The sequence below is a fragment of the Arvicanthis niloticus genome, chromosome 2 (genome assembly GCF_011762505.2).
Source record: "Arvicanthis niloticus isolate mArvNil1 chromosome 2, mArvNil1.pat.X, whole genome shotgun sequence".
Lineage (NCBI taxonomy): Eukaryota > Metazoa > Chordata > Mammalia > Rodentia > Muridae > Arvicanthis > Arvicanthis niloticus.
The window spans coordinates 16,187,608-16,209,777 of record NC_047659.1 but is presented as its reverse complement, the minus strand read 5'-3'; the positions used below and the strand labels follow the sequence as shown (position 1 = coordinate 16,209,777).

Here is a 22,170-nt window from a genome sequence, read left to right as displayed (position 1 = left end):
ATTTGGGCTATTTCCTTCAGAGGGCTATGTGTAACAACTTAAGCAAGAGATACCATGTTAGGTGTGTTGCTGCCTATGGGTTAGTAGGAAATTCTTTCAGAACTACCTGTAAACTGAAGTGTTTTTTGTTTTTAAATATACTATTTAAGTAGTCAAGTGGTCTGACTAAAAAGGGAGGGAGGTTTAAAATTATTTAGAATAGAGATGACATTGTCTGTTGTCATCATGGAATATGAAGGTATTTTTAGGGAGAAAGTAGTGCTGCCCTTGAGAGGGAGTGTTGATGCTATTCAGGTGGTTCCTTCACTTTTCAAAGTTCCAGCACTTTGCAAACAACAACAGTGCTGACAGTCTCATGTCTCTCTTCTTTTTTTTATAGCTGGTTCCAGGTTATACATTGATTCTCCATTTTCTACCCCAAGGAATACTGAAGGCACTTTGTAGCTTTATTTGGCTCATTGCATTTTTAGTTCAAATTTGCAATTTGACATACTTTTGAAATATTAAAAAAGCATCATTAACAACAGTGCTATCACACTTTATCTTTGACAACTTTATCAGAGCTTTCACACAAGCACAATATTGTACACAAAGCTTGTTCCTGATGAATTCATTCAAGGTTTTCTGTTACAAGTCCTTGAGTGAGGTAAAGATCTTGGGAAAGAACTATTTAGGGCAATGGTAGCATCTTTGTACTGTGGCCTGTCATAGAGAGAGCAAGGTGTCTTTTGAAAACAGGGGTGACAGTGTGACCAGGCATATAAGCTATTCAGTGGCATGTTTTATAATAAGGATTTGGGAGATAAGAACCTTGGAGAGCTGATCTGGTTTACTTTGTGTCTGACCTCAAGATTAAAACAAGATTTAAAAATAAGTTAAAATCTTACCTCACCTCTCCTTCATCTTCTACTAGTAGGGCTAAATTTTAAATCATACTTCAAGTTTCTATGATATTAAGTCCTTTCGATTAAATAATATAATCCAGAGATTATAGAACTTTAATAAAATTACTGAACATCTTTCTTTAAGTAATTATCTATAGGATGAAAAACTATTGTTTGTAATTCACTGATGGTCATAGCTCTTAAGGAAATGATTGTTCTTAAGTTTTTTAAGTAGGTAAATAACCTTTATGACCCCTGATCTGCATTATCCAGGGAGGGACTGTTCTGTAGGAGAAAGCTGAGAACAACATGGTTACCATCTTGGTCTAGTCCTTTAAAGAGTTCCTTACTGTTTCTGAAAGAAGTTGAGTGACATAATTTTTTTTTTAAAGTATATAACTCTAGAAATTGCATAGGTATTAAGTTTGTAACAAAATTCTAGAAAGTAGAGGTCAAGCCAAAGTAAAGCTTAAGAAGCATAAAGAAAATATAAACCATTCCAGTATTTTACTACTCAGAAGAAACTCCTGGAACAATCAGGAGTTTTAGCATCTGTGTTCATTTCTTCTGAGTACATGTGTGTATCGTGTGTTTGGGGAGGGTATCTGGGTGTATGTGCTATACATGCATTTGAGTATCCACAGAGAAATCTAGACTGTTTTCATGCACTGTCATTGCATGTGGAGTTCAGCTAATGTGATATTAACTATGTAGTAAATTTAGTCCTTAACCCTTGTCAATAGATGGCCTTACACACATTTCCTGTATGATTAAAATTATAATAGGCATTTATGTGTAACAGCTCTGGTTATCTTTAAAGGTGCTCATCGGATAGAGGTATCTGGCTCCTTTGTTTGGAGGAGTGACACAGTATTGGATCTGAGAACCAGACCTTTGGGTTGAGGGAAACCTACAAGAATATGCACAACACAGTCTTGTTTAGCATCTTCTCAAACTTTTAAGATGTATACTTTTCCTTCTTGACCCTAAACAACTCAGGAAATGAGACATTTCTACTTGTTTTTTGAAGATATTATTTTCAATTTCCCAAACATGTACTTGAAGAATCATATCTACTATGAAAGAGAATGAGGAAAGCTTATTTTTATTTACCTTTAAAAATCATTATATTCTAAATTCATAGGCTTTGTTCACATCATTTGTTTGAGCAAACCAAATTATGTCTCTCCTGTATACTATTCAGATTATCTGTCTCTCCCATATTCCATTATAAAAGATTCTTGGAAATATTTACATTATGTAAACTTTAGCTACAGCATTTCAGACATTAAAACATTTATGTTGTAGTCCTTAAGGAATATTTAAGATAATTCTCCATCCAATATATTGCTTATTACTCTGTGTGTGGGTTTGAACACTCTGGTTCCCTCCTCCCCATACCCTCTCCTTCCAGTTTTCTCTCCTCCTTCGCCTAAACTACCATAGCTTGTTTTTACATATAGTGTATTTTCCATGTTCCCTCACACTTGATCAGAGACGCTGGCTGATGCTAGATGTTTTATTCTGTGTGTTCTTTGTACCTTACAGTAAAAGAATCTGTCACAAATTATTGTGCCTCACTGCTTTAGAAACTGAGAAAAAAGGGAGGTTAGATTGACATCTGTGACTGAATAATGATGACCAGCCTTTTGGCTCTCCTTGAGCCACAAAGCTAGCACTGCCTTTAGAGTGGAAAAAGAAGTAAGAAGAAAGGGGAGGGATAAAAGAGAGTTACAAATCTGTGGTCTCAGAGATGTATTACTGTTGGGCCAGTTGTCTGCATGGTATGATAATCCATTTTGATCTTCTCTGTCTTAATTGTCTGCTAAAGACAAATGGGCAGTAAAAGTTCATCAGTTTCATCTTTTGCTTCTCGTTTAGAAGCAGAATAAATGATCCATCACTATAGAGGAAGCCTTTCTTTCTGCCACGGAAGTAATGCAGACCCAACACGTTTTATTAAAATGTTTTCCCCTCATTATTTCGGTCCTCTCAGCTCTGATAGATCTTACTGTTTCATAAAAAATGTAATCTGAAATGTAAATAAGGGTCTTGATACAGAAAGAAGAAGTAATGAGCAGCCTGCGCCACATTTTAGGGCTCTCGATTGTAATTACTGACAAAGTGATTTCTCTGTGCCCCATTTTTTTTTCTTCCTTTAACTTGTCTGTGACACAGTCAGACCACAATGACATCTATGGTTTAAAACCATTAAATCACTGTAGCACTCAATATTTCACTAAAAGTCTAGTAAGCCAATATTTTTAAGCCTAAAAATAGAGGCTTTGTTAATTCCTGGAAGATGTGCATTGCCTATATTTTTTAAAAGAGCAAAACAAACAACAAAAATTGGGATAAGCAAGGGCTTTTCAGAGTTCATGTTGTTTACTCATCTGCTTTTGTTAAAGCTTAATAGTTTAAATACTAAACTACCAACAGTGGTTGGGTTCTGACTTTAAAAGTATCTTGTACTTTTGAAAAAAAAAAATCTTTCCAACAGCTTATTTTGAGATGAAAAAATTATCTCTCTCATAAATATATAATAAAATAGGCAATTTTTAAAGAGTTAAGTTTATGAAATTGAGGATGGATTTGGGCTTACTTTGGACAATGGGGAAAGTCGCTTCTTTTCAGCGTCTAACAATAAGCAGAGTAATGCAGCCCTCTCAGAGATAACATGCCAGTCAGACACAGGAAATAAGAAAAGCCAGGAGTAATTTTGAATCATGAATAAAACTATAGTTCTGTAGTCAACCAGGTGCATTTTTTTACTTTTGTCATTTTGTTTACTTTGTTTATTCTAATTATGGAATGAATCGGTAAAACTTTATTTCGTTAGAACCATTTTAATGAATACTAATTGAATTAAGGGTAAAACAACAGTTAAGTTTACATGTTTACAAATGGTTGCTAGTTTCCTCAAATGCCCATTATTGGCTTCAAAACAGTACATATTTTTTTCAGATTAAAAACTGATAATAGTTATTGATGCATGACATAAAATATTATGAAATAAAGATGTAGTAACCTATCTGATACTTCCATAAGTAGCATTGTACTTATCAAGTGAAACAGGCATTACATATGATTTTTAAAGCTTACTAGTCACAATATTTCTTATCATAAAATATATACAGTCATTTTGTTCTCACAATTTTGCACTTTTTATAGCCCATTTGCTCTAACAGTGACGATTAGATTTGAAGATACTAGAAGTTTTTTTTCGCCAAGTGCACATATAAATTTTGAAATAGTATCAGAGTGTCCTGGAAAGAGGGGTCTGTGCACACCTGCCTACCCCCGTATCTATGGATTGCTAATAGAGTCGCTGGTAATTTTTCTTTCCACTGGCACCAGAACACAGGTTATAATGAAACCAGTAATTTTTATGCATTTATAGAAACTATAAAAATTTATGGAAGTCTTTATATAGAAACTAACAGTGTTTCTTGTACAACTTGTATAAGCAATGTAGAAACATGGTGCATTGGGAAAAATAAAAGGTGCTCTTTCTTTTGTGGTTTCACATGGTCTATGTGATTTCAAAATTTCACAGTCGACAAGCAAATTAAAAAAATATCATTACTAAAACCTACAAATATGTTTCATAGTTTGGGCTAATTGTGATGGAAATTGTGATTTTAAAGTAGCATGTAATTGCTGAAATATGGATTTGCATGTTTGTGTTGTAGATATGCTGTATAGAAAACATTTCTTAAGCTTCTAATTATCCGCAGATAACCTTGGTAAATTGATTAAGATTCTGAGTAGAGAGATAGTAGTGAGGTATTTAAATGAGCATTTCTGTTGCCTACTAATGATTGCTTCATTCTTTTGATGATGTCCACATATGAAAAGTTTGTTACTTTGTTTCAAATATTTATTGGCAATGTTTAGGTAAAGCATTCTCTTGCAGAATTTATTATATACGGATTGAATGAATAACCCCATTTAATAAGAAAATTGTATATGTAATGCACACTTCCTAAAATTTTTACTAAAAAGGTAGCCCTGTTTTACTTTATATAACACAATGCATAATTTGTACACAAAATACAAAACAAGGGGCATCATTTGACTTTTTTCTGTTATTATCAGGCAGGCAAGCATAGAGAAGAGGGCCCTCATCTGTTACAGTGATAAGCAGAGACTGAGCTTGGAACTGAAATATGGGCCTTGTGACTCACACACAGCACAGAGGAAGGAATTAGACTTGGGCATACCCCATTTCTCTGGAAACTTCAGAGCTTTCTTGCTTTTGCAGTTCTTCTTTAGCCTGGATGCGATTAAGCTACAGCCCATTGATGCAGTCTACTCAGATGTGGTTCATTTTGGATTGAGAGTTTCATGTGATTTTGGAAACTTACTTTTTTTTTTTTTTAAATCAGCACACATAGTATTGTTCTTAATTAAGACATTTAAAAATAAAATTAATTCTTGGTGATCTCCTCTTCTTTCTTCTGGGCCCCCTTGCTCTCCTCTTGCCCTTCTGCCCACTTCTCTCCATGGCTTCCTTTACACTTTTGAAAACTTTCTGTCTCTCTGTTTGTGGTCAGGATCTCACTGATTTGTCTTACACTTGTCTGCCTTCCATATAGCTAAAAATGGCAAGTGTTTTATGACACTGGACACTACAGAATAGAATCTGGACGCATTTGCATTTCATCCATAGAATTTGCTTAAGTGATGGTGAAGTAGATTAAGCTTTAAAACAATTCAACATCCCAGTCTTTTTTAAAATAAAGATTTGTTCATTTGTTTAATGTATATGAGTACACTGTAGGTGTCCTCAGACACACCAGAAGAGGGCATCAGATCCCATGGCAGATGGTTGTGAGCCACTATGTGGTTGCTGGGAGTTGAACTCAGGACCTCTGGAAGAGCAGTCAGTGCTCTTAACCACTGAGCCATCCCTCCAGCCAACATCCAAGCCTTAACATTAATGTAGTAACAAGGAACTACCCTTTCTGCCTTTTCCTCCTTATTGCTGTGTTTGGTGGTAAAAAATAGTCTAGGAGAGTAGGTTTGATTTGTACAGAGATTGGTAAATTTATAGAGCATGGGCCAGATACTATGTAAGGAGAGAGGAAGAAAAGAGCGATAGACTATAGCTCTGGTCAGTAGTAGGCTATAGAAGTAACTTACATCTAGAGTACATTGATACTCATGGAGTAGTGGCCTGGTCAGAATATCTGTTGTTGGGAATGTTGACTGATGGTGCCATAGATGATAGGAATATCATCAAGAGTGGTAGGAAGAGAGAAGCTCAAGTGATAGAAATAGAGAGCTACCCTAAAGATGCATGTATCTTTTAGACCCATGTTACATATGTGCTTTCTAAGATAGGCTGTTGACTTATGGGGTTTTTAACTAAATACCCCAGTCACTTTTCACAGATCTGTATCTACATCTAAGTCATCTATCTATCTATCTATCTATCTATCTATCTATCTATCTATCTATCTATCTAATCTATTCCAGCCATCCAGCCATCTAGCTATCTATGTGGTTTCTTAGAGTAGGGCAGGGTAGGTTGGGGTAGCCCTGGCTGCCCTGGAGCTCACTTGCTGGGGATTAAAGGAGTGCGACCACACCCAAATTTATACTCTTATAAGTAGTTAGAATATTTTGTGAAAATTGAAGTACTATTTTCACCACATTGGCTTTAGTTGGATGAAATGCAACATTAATCCTGCTTCAGATATTATATATCCTAAGTCCATAGCTGTAACTATACCAAGGAAATATGAGTTGAGATGATGACGATGAAAAAGAAGATGAAAATGGAGGAAGAAAACACAACCGTGACAACTACCACAGCACAAACCAGATAGATAGATAGATAGATAGATAGATAGATAGATAGAATGAGAGAATGAAAGTAATAAGTAATTTGGCATTCTGTCATTGTAGGTGGAATTATAGTTTTTGTATGCACAAATATAAATTCTCAATCCCTTCTACCTGAGAGGGGTTGTAAGCCTATTAGCTGTAAAAATGCCTTGCTGCAGAGTTTTCTTGGAGCAAGGTATCAGGTCCCATGCTTGCACATAGTGTGACTGTTTTAGTATATTGTATTACAGCTCTTGAAACAGTTCATTGGCTTGAAGATGGTTGCATGTATCCAAGTCAAATATCTACTGGTTTATATATGATTTATTCATTTAATTTATTTGTCTTGGCAAAATTTTGCCCTGTAGTCAGGTTCTCTTCGAAGTCGTGGTCCCCTGCCTTATGCTGGAGTTATAGCCATGTCATCATGTAATCCTTACTTATGTATCATTAATAAAAGAGTTGTTTTGTTTTTATTCTTTCTCCTCCTCACCCCCACTCCTGCAATAAAATCCCATTAAAATGTAAATGTTGGGGCTGGATAGATGGCTTGATGGTTCAAGCATTGGCTTCTCTTCCAGAGGACCTAGGTTCAATTACCAGCAAACATATGGAAGCTCACAGCTTTTTGTAACTCTAGTTCTAGGGGAGCCAATGTTCTCTTCTGGCCTCTGTAGAAACCAGGCATCCACATGGTGTGCAGACATAAATGCAGACAAAACATCCATACACATAAAATAATAAAAATAAAACAAACCTTTAAAAATTTAAGTGTCTGAGGGTACAGGAGATGGTTAGCCTTATTTTCAGCAAATTACCCAATAATATTATCAGTAAACTAGGTCTAGTTTTTGATGAATTTTAAATTAAATAATTAGATTACTTTTATTTATTTGTTTTGGGAATGTGTGCTTGTGTGGGAAGGCTAGAAGACAACTCACGAGAATCAGTTCTATCTTTCTACCCTGTGGGTTCTGTAGATGGAGCATAGGCTGGCAGGCTTGACAGCAAGTGTCTTTATTGGCTGCAACAATTCCCTGGCCCTGCTTTTGAGAGCATTTCTAGAAATGGCTATGGCCAGTGTTGGACTGGGGAGGGGTTTGGTGAATAGTATCACCTATGTGAGTGCTGAAGCATGAGAATGGTAATTAAGAACATGCACATTGGATGCAGGCTGTTTGAGGTTAAATCTCAGCTCTGCCATTTACACATTGAGATTTCACTTCTTCTCTTGTGAACTAGAGATTGCACAGTAAAGACCTTATAGGATTTGGGTCAGGATTAAGTGAATAAAAGTTCATGAAGTGGAAACAAAACCAGAAAACAACCTGGTGTCTAATTGTAACCAGCAATTGCAGATTCTCTATTATTAGAAGTAGATTTAAGGTGGCAAGCTAATATTTGATGCTTTTATTAATTGTTGAGGCTGAGTATGATAGATAACCTTTACCTCTAGATTTCCAGATCTATCTATGGAAGGATCTGGAAAAGTCCTTCTTGAAAAATCTATACTGTTCAGAATGAACATTGAGGTCATAAAGGAGATCACAAGTTATTTGTCAAGGAAAGAAAGGATGAGGACCATCCTTGCATACTTATGTACTGAGATGTTCTAAAAATGTAAAAGCTTTTAAAATGGTGACAAAGGGGTTTCAAGTACTTTTAACTTTTTATTGCAGTTATAAAATCTGTATGTCAAGACTCGTGTGCTGAAAAATCTCAGAAATTTATTAATAGGTCCCACCATCCGTGTAAATGAGCCTTTTTGGTTGTGTATGGGCTTTGTATTACTAGGGTACCTTTCATTTTGAAATAGTATCTGTAGTATGGTAAAGATTCCTCTGGCCATTATAATTTGTAACTAACTTCAGTCAGTTTCAGATTTCAAATGTGACATAGTAAGTCCAGACTATGGGCATGGGGCAGGGCTTGGTGAGTGGAAATGAAAGGAATTCATAAAAATATTGAGATTGTTTCTTTTGTGTGTGTATGTGGTGTTAGAAATTATACATAGAGTTGTCTTTGAAGAAAATTATATTTATCAAGGATTATTTATTACCTACCAACCTTGGCAAACATGAGATGTAATACTTCACATTGCTTTTATCCATAAAATCTTCTTACATAGCTCACTTACCTGGCAAATATTGACTCATTTTTAGAGGTGGTGGTTTACAAGTCACCTCTTTTGTATCTCTAAAGTACTTTTCTTTTGCCTTGGCCATATTTTTTTTTTTTTACCTAAATAAAATTATTTTATGTGCATGGATGTTTTACCCACATGTATATCTGTGTACCATGTGCCTAGTGCCTACAAAGGCCATAAAAAGTGTTGGACTTCCTGAAACTGGAGTTACAGGAGGTTGTGAGCTACCATGTGGGTTCTTGGACTTGAAAGGTAGCCAATGCTCTTAATTGCTAAGACATTTCTCTATTCCCTGCCTTGTCGGTTTTTGTATCAGAAAACCCAAGACATTTAACACTTGCCTGTGTAGCTTCCTCCCCAAGGCAGGAAGCTAGGATGCTTGCCTGCTTTATGTTTGTGGCTCTTGGATTGGGTCTTGGATGTGGTACTGTGCATGGATGTTAAGATAAAAAATTTTTATTCATAGTATTAAACAACTAAATAGTGTTCACATTGTGACCTGTGAGTTCAGAATTTAAGCAAGATAGGACAAATAAAATTTATGAAATTTCCATTTGTAACTCAAGGGAAATAAAACACAGAGAAGGTTTTGATGCCCCATACAAAGTTGATGATATCTGAAATTGTATTAAGTCCTAGAATGCAAAGAAATGATTTAGATGATAAGCCTGAAGTCAGATGATTAAAAACTAAGTCTTCCAACATTCTTCCGTTTCTCATCTCAAGTCAGCTAGGTGAAATAGGCACCCTTTCTTTGTCTTTCAGACAAGCTATTCTCTCTTTCTTTAATGCTTTGGTATACCACAGCAGCTAACCTAAGACTTGTAAGTATCCTAGGCTACATATTACAGGGAAACACAGGTATAATAGAGGAGTAAGTTTGCTCCTTTCTAAGACCCTGTAGTGTAAATCTTTAATTCCACAGTTACAACTAGAATGTAATGTAGGTGACAGGCTTTAGCTTCAGTCAGCATAGTGGACTGCTCCTGCAAGCTGTAGCTATGTATTTGAAACTGTGGAGACAAAATGCTAATCAAATAAGGTATGAGATGCACTGTGTCTTTTGCTCCTCCACTAGTCTATCTGAAGCTAATTTTATTCATGTTCAAGGTCAAATTTATCTACAAGAGGATAACTTCTTTATGAGATTACTAATACACTCATTGAACATAGGTAGAACTTTTGCTATAAGACCAAAGTCTCAGTTTCTTTTTAATAGCCACTTACACCTCCCCCCTCCAAAAAAACAGATGACCACTGGCATGTGAGAAAAAAACCCCAAAGTTTAGATATGCTGGTTTCATACTCAGATAAAATTTATACTTTGTACCAATATAGTCTTTGAAATTCTCTCTATAATCCATATTCTTAGACATAAGTGTTAAGCAATAAAAACTACTAATACACTTATATTGGCTTAAATAATCTTCTCCATTCCTTTCATTTTTGATGCCATGAACAAATCTTAACTTTTAACACTTGATTTTCTAGTAAATTCAAGTCTTTGGCTTTGTAGCTATTTTCACCAATTCTTACAGGAACTCAAGAGACAGGAAAAACTCATGGAGAATAGTCCGAGTGCCTAGAGCCTGTATGGGCTGAGAATGGATCTGAGTTGGAAAGTCATGTGCAGGTGGGATGCAAAAGGCCCTACACCCTCCAGTGGGCCACAGTGTATGCACGGTCCACACTCCCTTCCAGGACATAGGACCACTCATGCCATGACCTCTGCCGACCCATTCGTTTTTACCTGTCAGTCCCTCTCTTGCCAGGCTTCCTTGCAGTGCATGTCCTGGGGTCTCTTGCTCAATAGGCTTCGCTTTTCCTGCTGCTTTTGCCTCCCTCATTCTGTCTTTTCCCCATTCTTGCCTTGTGAATTTCTGTTCACTCCTTGAGCTTCCCCCACTCCGTCACTTTCTGAGAAGTTATTCATGACCCTTATGTCTAAATTCAGATATTAAAATCAGAATATATCTAAACTCTGCCATTTTGTTTAGAGCTTTCCATTCTTTTCTCTCACAAATCCTGTACAGTTTGAATGATCCATTTATGCATTTATTTCATTAGCCTCTGTCTCTCCAGGTAGCTCTTATATTCCATGTGGACAAGGGTAACACCTTACCTGGTGTCTGTCTCATTCCTGGTTTGTAACACATTGTTTGGTACTAAATACCATGTAGCTGTTCAGCAACATGCTTAAAATGACACACTTAGAAAATATTGTTATTTCTTTCTAAGATGGTGATAGAGTAGACTTGATTTTAGGGGCTGCTTTATCCTCTGCCATATTTTCAAACACTTGGAAAGGTTTCAGGGACCTTAGGGTGTTTCTTCACAAGTTATCTTGAAATCCAATAGCCATAGTGAGTGTTTGAATGTTAGTCACACAAATGGATCATCTACTCCCAGAAAGAATCAATGGTACTCTGAGAGCCTTTCTTGTTCAGATAGAATGGGTCAGAGCCATATAAGTGGTGAGCCTGGGTCTTTGACATGTTGAACTTGGATCAAGAACTGGGGAGGCTGTCCGGAACAGACTACTGAGTCGACTAATTTACCCATGGAAACTACAGTGTAGGTAGAGGAGACTGCAAAGAGAGAAGAAAGTGAAAGTCCGGGGGAAACAGATTAAATGGAAAGAGGTTTGAGAGGGGTCCAGGAAGAAGGTTGTCCACTTTCTTCATCCAGCAAAACACTGGGCAAGTAATGCTATAGGACAGAGTAGTGATGGGGCATTAGGGAACCCCCCATGCTGCAAGTAGTGAGTGGGGCATTAGGGAATCCCCCCATGCTGCAAGTAGTGAGTGGGGCATTAGGGAATCCCCCCATGCTGCAAGTAGTGAGTGGGGCATTAGGGAATCCCCCCATGCTGCAAGTAGTGAGTGGGGCATTAGGGAACCCCCACCCCCCCCCATGCTGCTTCAGAAATAATTACAAACAGAATGAATCTCAAGTGGAAAGATGGTGACAAATTCAGAGACCATGGAACTGTTTGCTTAGAAAAGCCATGGACCTCACTTGGGGATTGTAAAGAAAGGAGGAGATGCTTTTGTGATAGGTCTAGCCAAAAAATAGTTGTGAATACTAGGTGTGGGAAAAGAATCTTACAGTTTTGTTGTACATTTTAAGAAGTTTTCTGTTTAAAAGGCCTGTAGTTGACATTTGGCTGTTTAGCAACAATCAGATGTGATTGCTGGTTCACCATGGAACCAATATGGTTAGCAATGTTCTTTTACCTCCTAGGAAAGTGTTTCTCAACTTTTCTAATGTTGTGATCCTTTAATACAATTCTCATGTTGTGGTAACCATTCACTATAAAATGAACTCACTGCTATTTCAAAACTGTAATTTTGCTACTGTTTGAATCAAAATGTATATCTGATATGCAGAATATCTCATATGTGACCCCTGTGAAAAGGTCATTTGATCCCCAAAGAGGTTATGACCCACAGGTTAAGAATCACTGTCTTAGGGGTTTCTAGAGTTTGGGATACAGCCGATTCTTTGTAATATTACCTACCTTCCCCAACCCTTTCTTTTTCCTTTATACACCCTCCTCTTGTTCTTTTTCCTCATCTTCCTTCTCCTCACTCTCCTCTTCAATTTTGTATGGCTGGCATTTTACTCAGGCTTGCTTACTGCAGTCAGCTGGTCAGATTCTGACTAGAAAACTGGCACCAGTGCTTTTTGTAATAGGTTTTTAAAGTGTGCGTGTGTGTGTGTGTGTGTGTGTGTGTGTGTGTGTGCGCGTGCACATGTGTGTGTATGTGTGTGTGCCTGTGTGTGCATGCGTGTGTGTGTGTGTGTGTGTGTGTGTGTGTGTGTGTGTGTTTGTTTTGAGACAGTGTCTCACTATGTAGCTCATTGTTTTCTCAAGTTGACAATCCTTTTGCCTCAGCTTCCTGAGTACTAGGGTCACAAGTATGTGCTACCATGCCTGTCTGTGGGAATGTGTTGTTGCTTTTTTTTTTTTTTTTTTTTTTTCACTTTCAAATTATGTTATTGTTTCCTTTTGACCCTTTTAGGGGTTTTAAAAAGTAGTCTGTGTGATAGAAAATGTAACTGGTCTCAAGCCCTGAAATATTTACTGCAGGCTCTTTAGAGACAAGGGTATGTTCTTAAACAGATCTTTAGGTTCTAAGTTGTCTAAGAAATGAAACCCGTGACAGTGAGCTTCAGAACAGCTTCAGTACGTTAGGGCTTCTCTTGAAATAAGTGACTTAGCTGTTGACTCCTGAGAATACATGATGACGAGTGAAAGGTTTAATTAAAAGCTGCCTTGTGTGTCTTGACATTACATAAGAGAGGGAAAGGACTTACAAACATTATGGGTCACAGAAAAATTCTAGAAAATGTGCAAGCCTATGCTGGTCCAGTTGCTGCCCTTGGTTTATCTTAGGCAGCCTCAGGTAATTGCTAGTTCATGTATGTTGAAACTGGAGCAATATAAAACACATATATGAGATTGAATTTTTTCTTATATTTTGCTAGCCTTCTGAAGCAATTAAAAAAGAGTAAAATATTGAATGCTAGATTTTAGGAAACCTCTTATATAGTTTTTTTATTTTGCAAGTGTTTCCTATCACCTGCCCTCTATCTCGGTAACAGAATGCCATCAGTGTGTTCTGACTGTCAGTTTCCTTAGTCCTGACTCTTCCTTCTGTCCTCCTTTCCCTGTAAGTTGTGAGAAATATTAGTTGTGAAATAGAGATTGCTGTTCAGTGGAACTCTGTTTAATCAATTCATAAATAATACTCTTTCCAAAGCAGGTCTAATATTTACACTTTGATTCCCGTTTTCTGATTGCAGTGTTTGTTGATTGTATCTAACATTCCCTGGCACTGGATAAATAAAGGCTGCTATTTCCTTTTCAACATTTTCAGCTATTATCCTCATGCAAGAGCTAATAAGTGGAGGTTAGGTGAATTACTAAACCATGATCCTGTCTGTCAGAAGAAGCTAGGAGCCTTGATTAACATGCCTTGTTAACTGATAGGTTCAGTTCCATACTGGTAGTGCTAGAATAATTTGTATAAACCAAGCATTACAGATTCCTTATTTTAGCACTAAGACTTACAAAGGCTTCTTTTAGCAGCCTTTAATTTTGTACTTATGTATGTGACATAGCCTGTGGCTGTGATAGCTACTGTGAATCTGCAGTTGTTTGGGGATGAAAGGAGGAGGCAGCTGGAAACTCGGTAGCTACATCTAGCTGTCTACCTAGAGAAGGCCTTGATTTCAAGTTTATCCAAACAAGCTCGACTAATCCCAACTATCTAGGGGGATCCACTGTCAAAACAAGCAGCGTGGCCCTGAGGCAAACACAGCCATACAGAAATGAAGGCTGGGGCTTCCAATACTCTGATGACTGCATACTGGAGGCTTTTTCCCCCCTGAAAGAGGGTAAGAGAGGTAGAATTTGCATAATGCCTTTTCATTGGAAACTTTTGGAAAGCTGACAGACCCCCAGCTTATAGATCTGTAGCCACAATACAGAGTCTATAGGAGAATCCTTGAATGACCTAACCATATTGAAAGGAAATATAAAAGCGTCCAAGTATAGCCAAGTGAGAGAGGAAAAGAGGCCGATGCATTGTCTAACATCTGCTGCACTTCTCGTTAGTTTTGTTCTTTGCTATTCTATGTGGACTTTGGAGAAGCCTAAGACAGCCTAACATGAATCCTATAATCTTCCTTCTGAATATTTATGTAGCGTGCCAGCTTCTAAGCTGTCCTTTGCGTTTTCCTACTTCCCCCTCATTTTCATGCTCTCAAATGAGGCCAACATTTCAAAAGCTAAATAAATGTTTGTGAATGTTTATAAAAGATTTGCATAAATTTGTCCTTGTCTGACAAAGATCACTTTTTTCTTATGCCAGTTCTGAAAAAAAAAAATTTTTTTTTAAAGGTTTTGGTGCTTGTCTTGACAACAAAGTCCCACATCCCAGAACAATGATTGCTGATTAAGTGGGTATACAATTGTGGCTGAATAGGCTTTCAAGATACTGGGTAAAAAGACCCATCATCTGAAGGCTGAATTATAGAATTTAGAAAATGTTATCAGAGGTACACATTTAAATAGATTTTTATGGTACTATATCATTAGGTAAGACAAAGAGTTCTTATGAGTTACAAGAAAAGTATAACCACCCATGGTTTAAGAAATTGTCCTGTATAAATTTTAATAATTAGAATGTTTCATTAACTCAGAATATCACCTCTCCTATGTTTGAACATGTTTAAAAATAATCTTTAGACCTTTAAGCATTTTTTGGAGCCTGTAAATCTCCCAGCGGTATATGTGAATATGGGTACTAGGGTGGTGATCAGAGGGAGTTTAGTAGGCAGTCTTTTATGACATCTGAATGCTCAATCATCATACCTTGAGAAAATACAAACTCTATGAAATATGTGTCAGCGCTTAATTATAGGACATACACACACACACAGCACCCAGACACTTGGGCCACCAGTGTGTTTTCTGAACTCATTTATCTTTTAAAATTAGAATAGATTTTGAGGGGTGGCAGGGGAAGTTGTGGGGAGAGGCGCTAATTTAGTTCAAGGTATTAGAAGATTGGCAGCAGAGAGAGGTAACAGGCAGCTCTGTTCATCTTTTGGTTGTATTGGTTTAGAGGTTTAAGTTGTCATTAAGGCACAAACTAGAGCCACTTCTCTGACACAGTTTTTATCACATCTGCTAGGCTTGTGTCCCAAGAGGAGACGTGGGGAGCAGTGAATTCAGCATGGGCCCATTATCGACTGCTTTTCCGTGTGTTGTAAAAGGAGTGAGACCTCAGGGAGGCTTGGAGCCTCCTCCCGTGTAATGTCCAAGTCAGATTTGAAGGACTGGTGGCAGGAAAGCTTTGGCCTTGGGGTGTGAATTCTAAGAAATAGAGGCACAATTAAGTTTAAAAAATTCAAGGACTTTGAGCTTGATAATGAAAGATTTTTTTTTTCTAGACTAATGTGAGCAGAAAAGATGCCCATCTGTGCACATTTTTGTGTGCATTTAAAATATTTAAAAGCTGACAGCTTTTAATATGCTTACAAAATAGTATTTTTATCGGTGCTCTTTTTCCCTCTTTCTTTCTTTCTTTCTTTCTTTCTTTCTTTCTTTCTTTCTTTCTTTCTTTCTTTCTTTCTTTCTTTCTTTCTTTCTCTCTTTCTCTTAATAGTATTTCCTGAGGGCAAATGACTTCTTGAGGAAAACCATGTCTACAGTTTTACTGCAGCAACCCTGTTTCTTTGGTATTTGCTGACTTGAGGCCTTTTCCCTTTCCTTTAAGAATTGTTGGTAACACACATGTTCAGATAACAAGAATATAAATGATTAAGAAAATGATCAAGCTAAAACAATTTAGAGGGGTAAAATGAAGTCTACTTCTATACCACTGATGTCACAAAATGTTAATTGTATGAAATGGTAACCAAATCATTTGTTCACCTTGGAACTATTTAACACCAACCTTAAAAATTGTATTGGCATTTGACACAGGCCTCTGCAGTTTTTAACTCTTTGCTATGAAATTTGAAGTTCATTAGATGAACTTTTGAAACAAAGGATGCTTTTTAATTTTGTGACCACAGAATAACTTGTCTGTAGGGAATTTTTTGGATGTAAGGAAAGAACACAAGATGATAAACTAGATTTGTTTTTAAAAAATAAACCTGGATTTTTACTTTGGACTTGAAGTAATACATTGCTGTGCAAAAGTAGATCTTTAAAAGTCTTTGATAATGTTTATAAAAAGTTAATATATGTTGAGAATGTTGGGAAGGTCATTTCTCTGGTAGAGTACTCACTTGAAATGCCCAAGGCCCTGGGTTTGGTCCCAGCATGAGTTTTAAAAAAAGGTTATATGAAAGAAATCGTATGATATAGATTATGATGAATTTACTTGATTCTAATGTTATCTTTGCATTACCACATTGATTCTAAATGTTAGGTATAATTCAAAATTATATGCATTACTAAAAATTAAAATTAAAAAAGTAAGTTGGGAGTAAATATTGAATATTCCTAAAAGAGAAAATTAGCACAGTGCATTTGAGCAGTATTGTTAACAAACTGACTTGGCTTTTATGTTCAGTGTTGAAAGGCCATTCTGTAAAACCCTTTATTCAAAGCCTCTTTTTCTCACTGGGAGAGGAAAAATAAGAGATTTTAACCATGATATGGATCTTGAATTTAATTTGATGTTTATATTGAAAAAATAAAATTTTATTTACTGATTTTCAGTTAGGAAACTTCTGATTAACATCCTTGAACTTGATGCTAATTAAGCTTCCAGGAGCTTCTGCTTTACTGTTCTTAATCATAAACATTAAAAACCTTTGTTAGCTTTCCCTTGGAGTCCTTGGCTTTAACTTGAAATGGCCTAAAGTACAAATTCTGTTAGCTTTTTGTATGTTTGGATTGTGTATGTTCTGTAACTTTCAGCTTGGGTTTTAAGATCAGTCACGGCTTCCTGTCCTATCAGTGATGCTGCTCTCTCTTGGAGGAGTGGGGGAGGGTCAGTTTTCCCTCACGCTTCTAAAAAACAATCTGAACACAGTATAGTAGGAATCTGAACTTCTCATTTTCTCACATACCTATGATTTTGAAATTAACAAATAAATAAAATATAAAAAACTGAGGAAATGTTCTCCCACTGGCTGCCCTCCTTTTTATCCCCCCTCCCCACAAAGTAAATTATCAGCTGCTCTGTAAGCTTTTAGGATGCACTGAAAGGCGGATTGTAGTTTTACATATTTTAAAATACATTCATTTATTCACAGTACTTCTTAGATGTTTTCTTGCACATCTCACCACCCCCCCCCCCCCCAATTATGGCAGCTGTGCCTCATCTATCTCAGTGTTTCTTACTTCCTGGAGACACTGTAAGGTCAGCTGGCACATTTGTCCTTCAGAGGGCACTTACTTGTGGGGTATGTTTGCCTATGTCTGACTGCTATTTTCATCTGCCAAATAGAAGGTATTTTTGTTTATAGGTTTTATTGAAGATGAAAACAAAGTATTTGGCTTAGGAAAGGATGTCTGTTACAGGATTTCCTACATCCCTTCAAAGCCCACATTTAGAGAGACGCCATCAAACCTTTTTGTGATTAAGTTTCAGATAAATTTATTGAATTTAGTCTTCAAAGCTTTATTCCCACATAGGACTGTATAATAGATATTATAAATATAAAACTTGACTTAGTTCTTAAGAGAATGTCTCAATGTTGGAACATACCCCTCTTTCTCCACAATGGGGAAAATTCCCTTGATGGGCTTTTTGACCTGAGGTGAGACTTTCCATTAGGTAAATGAGCCCAGAGTGGACCACGGTTAGCCCTGAGTTCATTTCTGATCTCTGTCGTTTCATCCTGTCGTGGCTGTGTTGGCTTGGTCTCCTTGTGGACAGAGCTTTGTGGATGTTGCTTTCCTGCTCCCTCCCATACAGCTGGCTGTTAATATATGCATAACTGAAAGGGTTGTGTGACTGCTCCCCTCCCCACTTCTGTTTCTTCCCACATGAAAAAGCTTATATTTCGTTAGAAAAGCATTTTGGAAATTGCCTATTTCATAAATTGTCTGGTGACACAAAGAGGTTGACTGCTATTTTCTTGTCTCATTTATTTTGAAAACTTTGCTACTGAACTCACCTTAATCAATGAGCTCAGTGTTGTCTCCAATAAGTTATGTGTTGGATATATTGATTGGGAGGGATTTTAGAAAACCCATCTGGGGTTTATAATGTCAGCAGTGTTTTGATTATGAAAAGAGTTGGAACCTGGGGACATGGAACCAGGTGGCGAATGTCCTAAAGCCAGTGGTGACATGGTGTACTGCTTCCCTCCTGGGAACTAGTTCATGCCCTGCACTTTAACAGTGGTGACTGGCTACTATAGATTCACTTTTATTATTCATTTATTTTTGCTCATTAAAATGTTAAAAATCATACTGTATATAAAAAATTTGTGAAAATATAAACTTGGGGATTGATCTGGAGAACTGGCACCCAGTCCTCCCCACCCTCGCCTTTGCAATGAGGTCGTTTACATTTCATCAGCTGCTCTGCATTTCCGAGATCCCCTTTATGTGTTAGGAGTGGAGGCTGAGCTGAGGCTGGCTGGCTGGCTGAAAGAGCTTGTGTGGGGGAGAAAAACAGTGAAATGAACGTTTACAAACCGAGTTCCCTAGCCAGACTTAGTTGTTGAGAGAAAATGGGGTTGGTAACTGGTCGATGATTGTTTCCCCAGTAAAATTAGTGTTGAAAGATTCTGGGATACTCTGCAATAACTAGAAGGCTCAAAAAATATTCAAATCAGGGTTGTATTCCCCCCTCCCTAGGAGAGTGGTCTTTCCATATCTGAATAATTGTGTTTTTCTTTGGACAAAGAGGATAAGGTAACTGAATATTTATATATAATGCAAGCATCAGTATGCAGAAAATTGGTTTATTTTGGCAGCTTTTATTTACAAAGAGCATTGGTTGTTTCCCTCTCTTGTCTTTCTCTCCCCAAACTCAAAAGTAGATATTTTAGTTCTGATTGAAATCATGTGATTATGCCTATCACCAGATAGATGCTCATTTTGCCCCTCTGACAGCACACTACCATCTTGTTTGACTTAAATTGAAATATCAAGCTCTTGTGGCATCACAAACATGAAGAAACATACGGTAATATGCAAACACGAGCCTGTATTTTCTTACATACCCTCTTCCCTCATCTCTCTTACCCTACTACTTTGTTGTATAGAAAGGAGAGTTTGTGGGAGGTGGGTTATACTCAGCCTATACTGTTCATTTCCATATTTGTTCTAATATTATTTTTGACAGTCAAATTCATGGTTGGTCATTACTTTTGATATAAGCAATGGCCAGTAATGGCAAGTAGTTTCTATATTGTAGTGAGTAATAAGTTGGGCATATTCGATCCCTTTGACCGTGCTGTAGAGCACAATGCTTTCTTGTAGCTATAGGGGTCCTTTCTTTCAAAAATCTTTTGAGGCCTTTTGCCAGCGAAACTCCAGCATAGAGAAGAGAAGTGCTTTCTGTACCTGAAACTTTTGAGGAGTAAAAGATGGCTGTCTTTGTAGCTGCTTATGTTGGCAATGAATGAGCACATGGAATTTTTTTTTTTTTTTTAAAAATAGCATGTGTATTAAGTTGAGATAAGCTTTTTGGTGTTATCATGGTGTCATGGGAGTTTTGTATGTGGATAATATATTTTTATAATTCCATTAAAATGATGGGTTTTTTTTTTTTACAGTCTCTTTTCCAGCATCTGACTGATAATAATATGTACAGAAAAGCTGACCCCTGTATAATGCTCTATCTTAGCTACACTACTGGCTTAAAGCCACAATAGGTAGACTGCTGGATGCCACCAAGAATGTCCAGTTGATAGGTAATTCCTCTCAAAATACACTTATATTCTTAGCTTAAAGCCACAATAGGTAGACTGCTGGATGCCACCAAGAATGTCCAGCTGATAGGTAATTCCTCTCAAAATACACTTATATTCTCAGCTACTTTCTCAGTCATTACTGTTTTATGGCATGCCTTAACAGTGCTGTGATATCTGTAAACCCAATCCAAGATGATACTAAAACTAAGATATGCACAGTTGAATTGTGTTGGCAGAACACACACTGGCAGAGCAAGTCAATGTGATTTCTGCTTCACTGAGTAGGATATTAGATTGATGTGGTTTATTTCTTGAATGATAGAACTGGTTTTAAAAATAAATGAAGCGAGAAGCATCAATTCAAATAGCATTGATAATTCATTATTATTGGTTAGAAAAGTGCTACATTTGTGAACTGATTTTTATCACTTGGATTAGTGTTTGCAACAGGCAGGTTTGTTTTAATTTGAACTAGTTTCCCAATGACCAAAAAAAAAAAAAGTGTTCTTCATTTTGTCTTGAGGTTGGGATTTTAAATAGTTAAAAAACAGAATCAAATTCATGAAAGGAATACTTCTTAAAAATTTATAACTTTGGTCAGTGACCTTATGTTAAGCACCACCTGTAGGCTGTTCAGGCCGGTGGTCAAATCAAGTCAAGCTATAGAAAATTCTGTGAAGGGAAGTAATGGTTAATTACTTGTATATATATGGTTATCTGTGCTTGTGTACGTAAAATGTGTCTGTTAAGAAAAGTTTCCCACCCATATTGTGTTGCATGTTCCAATGTTCTCGTCTTAATGTAAGAACACTGTCTTTTATAAATAACTTTTCAAGATACTGTTACTTCTTGTGCCCTTCTCCTGAATAGTGTGTTTGCATTGATGTGTCTCGGCATTTGTTAAAACATTTTCATACATTTCAAACAGGTAAGTATGACTAATTAAGATAAAGGTGTTTAACTAAAAACAGTGGTCATAGTTTGATTCCAAAATTACTGTATGACAACTTCTTGATAAAGAAACCAAGTGAAGATTTAAACTCTAAGAATGAAGTTAAGAATTTCCAGGAACAATTATCTTCAAGTTGGCTTTCTATTCTGCTATAATTTGGCCTATTGATGCTGGGAAGCCCTGTCTAATCCTGGCCCCCTCTGTTCCTAGGTAACAGGCAAAAACAGTGCCAGCAACAGCGGCCCTGCCAGGCCAAACCCATGTGGCTCAGTGTTATTCACTCTGATCCATATGGTCAGGCTGGAGATGGTCCCTGGAGGGGTGTTAACACGCGGCAACCCAAGCACCTCCCTCCCCTTGGAGCTTTCCTGCATGGCTCCTGCTGCTTGCCCATGTGTGATTCTTGATTAATTTTTCATTTTTAATGAAGTTTGATCATGTTTATTATTTCTCATGATTGACTGCCTTGTACTCCTCCCGTGTAATTGATAAAGCACATATTTCTTCATCTGTCTCCTCTTTCTTTAGGGTAAAGTTGCTAGATGGTGTTCTGTGATTAATATTAGATTTATTGGTCCCAATAGATGTTTAAATTATCTCTCTTTCTTTCCACAGGAAGTTCTACAGACTTTGACCAAGTTTTGTTTTCCCTTCTATGTGGACAGGTAGTGTCAGATTTTCAAACTTTATTAGTTTAAAAAAAAAAGGGAGTAGTAATAAACCTGGTATAGAAAATAAAAGCCATGCCATTCTTAACATTCTGTCTGTTTAACCATGATTTAATACACCTCTGCTCCAAGGAGAGTTGCAGTATTCTCCTTTCCTGGGAATTTTATTAACACTATCAAAAAGTTTAAAGCTTAGAGTTATGTGTTGCACAGTTTGTGAGATGTATTTTGTGTGGCACTAAATTTTTGATTTTGGTTATCAGACTTAAACCATGATTAAGAATGGTTGGT

The 22,170-nt window shown here is 37.0% G+C and overlaps 1 protein-coding gene across 6 annotated transcripts in view; it reads left to right on the top strand.

Annotated features, from left to right (window-relative positions):
• The window catches only part of Dennd1a (DENN domain containing 1A), a 463,938-nt gene that overhangs the window by 119,348 nt on the left and 322,420 nt on the right, over positions 1-22,170 (top strand). For 3 of the 6 annotated variants that reach the window (XM_076928664.1, XM_034495130.2, XM_034495132.1), the window contains one exon: positions 21,827-21,876. The exons of the other annotated variants lie outside the window; for them this stretch is intronic. In XM_076928664.1, coding sequence (XP_076784779.1) covers positions 21,827-21,876 — 50 coding nt within the window. The remainder of the gene's footprint in view (positions 1-21,826; positions 21,877-22,170) is intronic. 6 annotated transcript variants of the gene reach the window in all.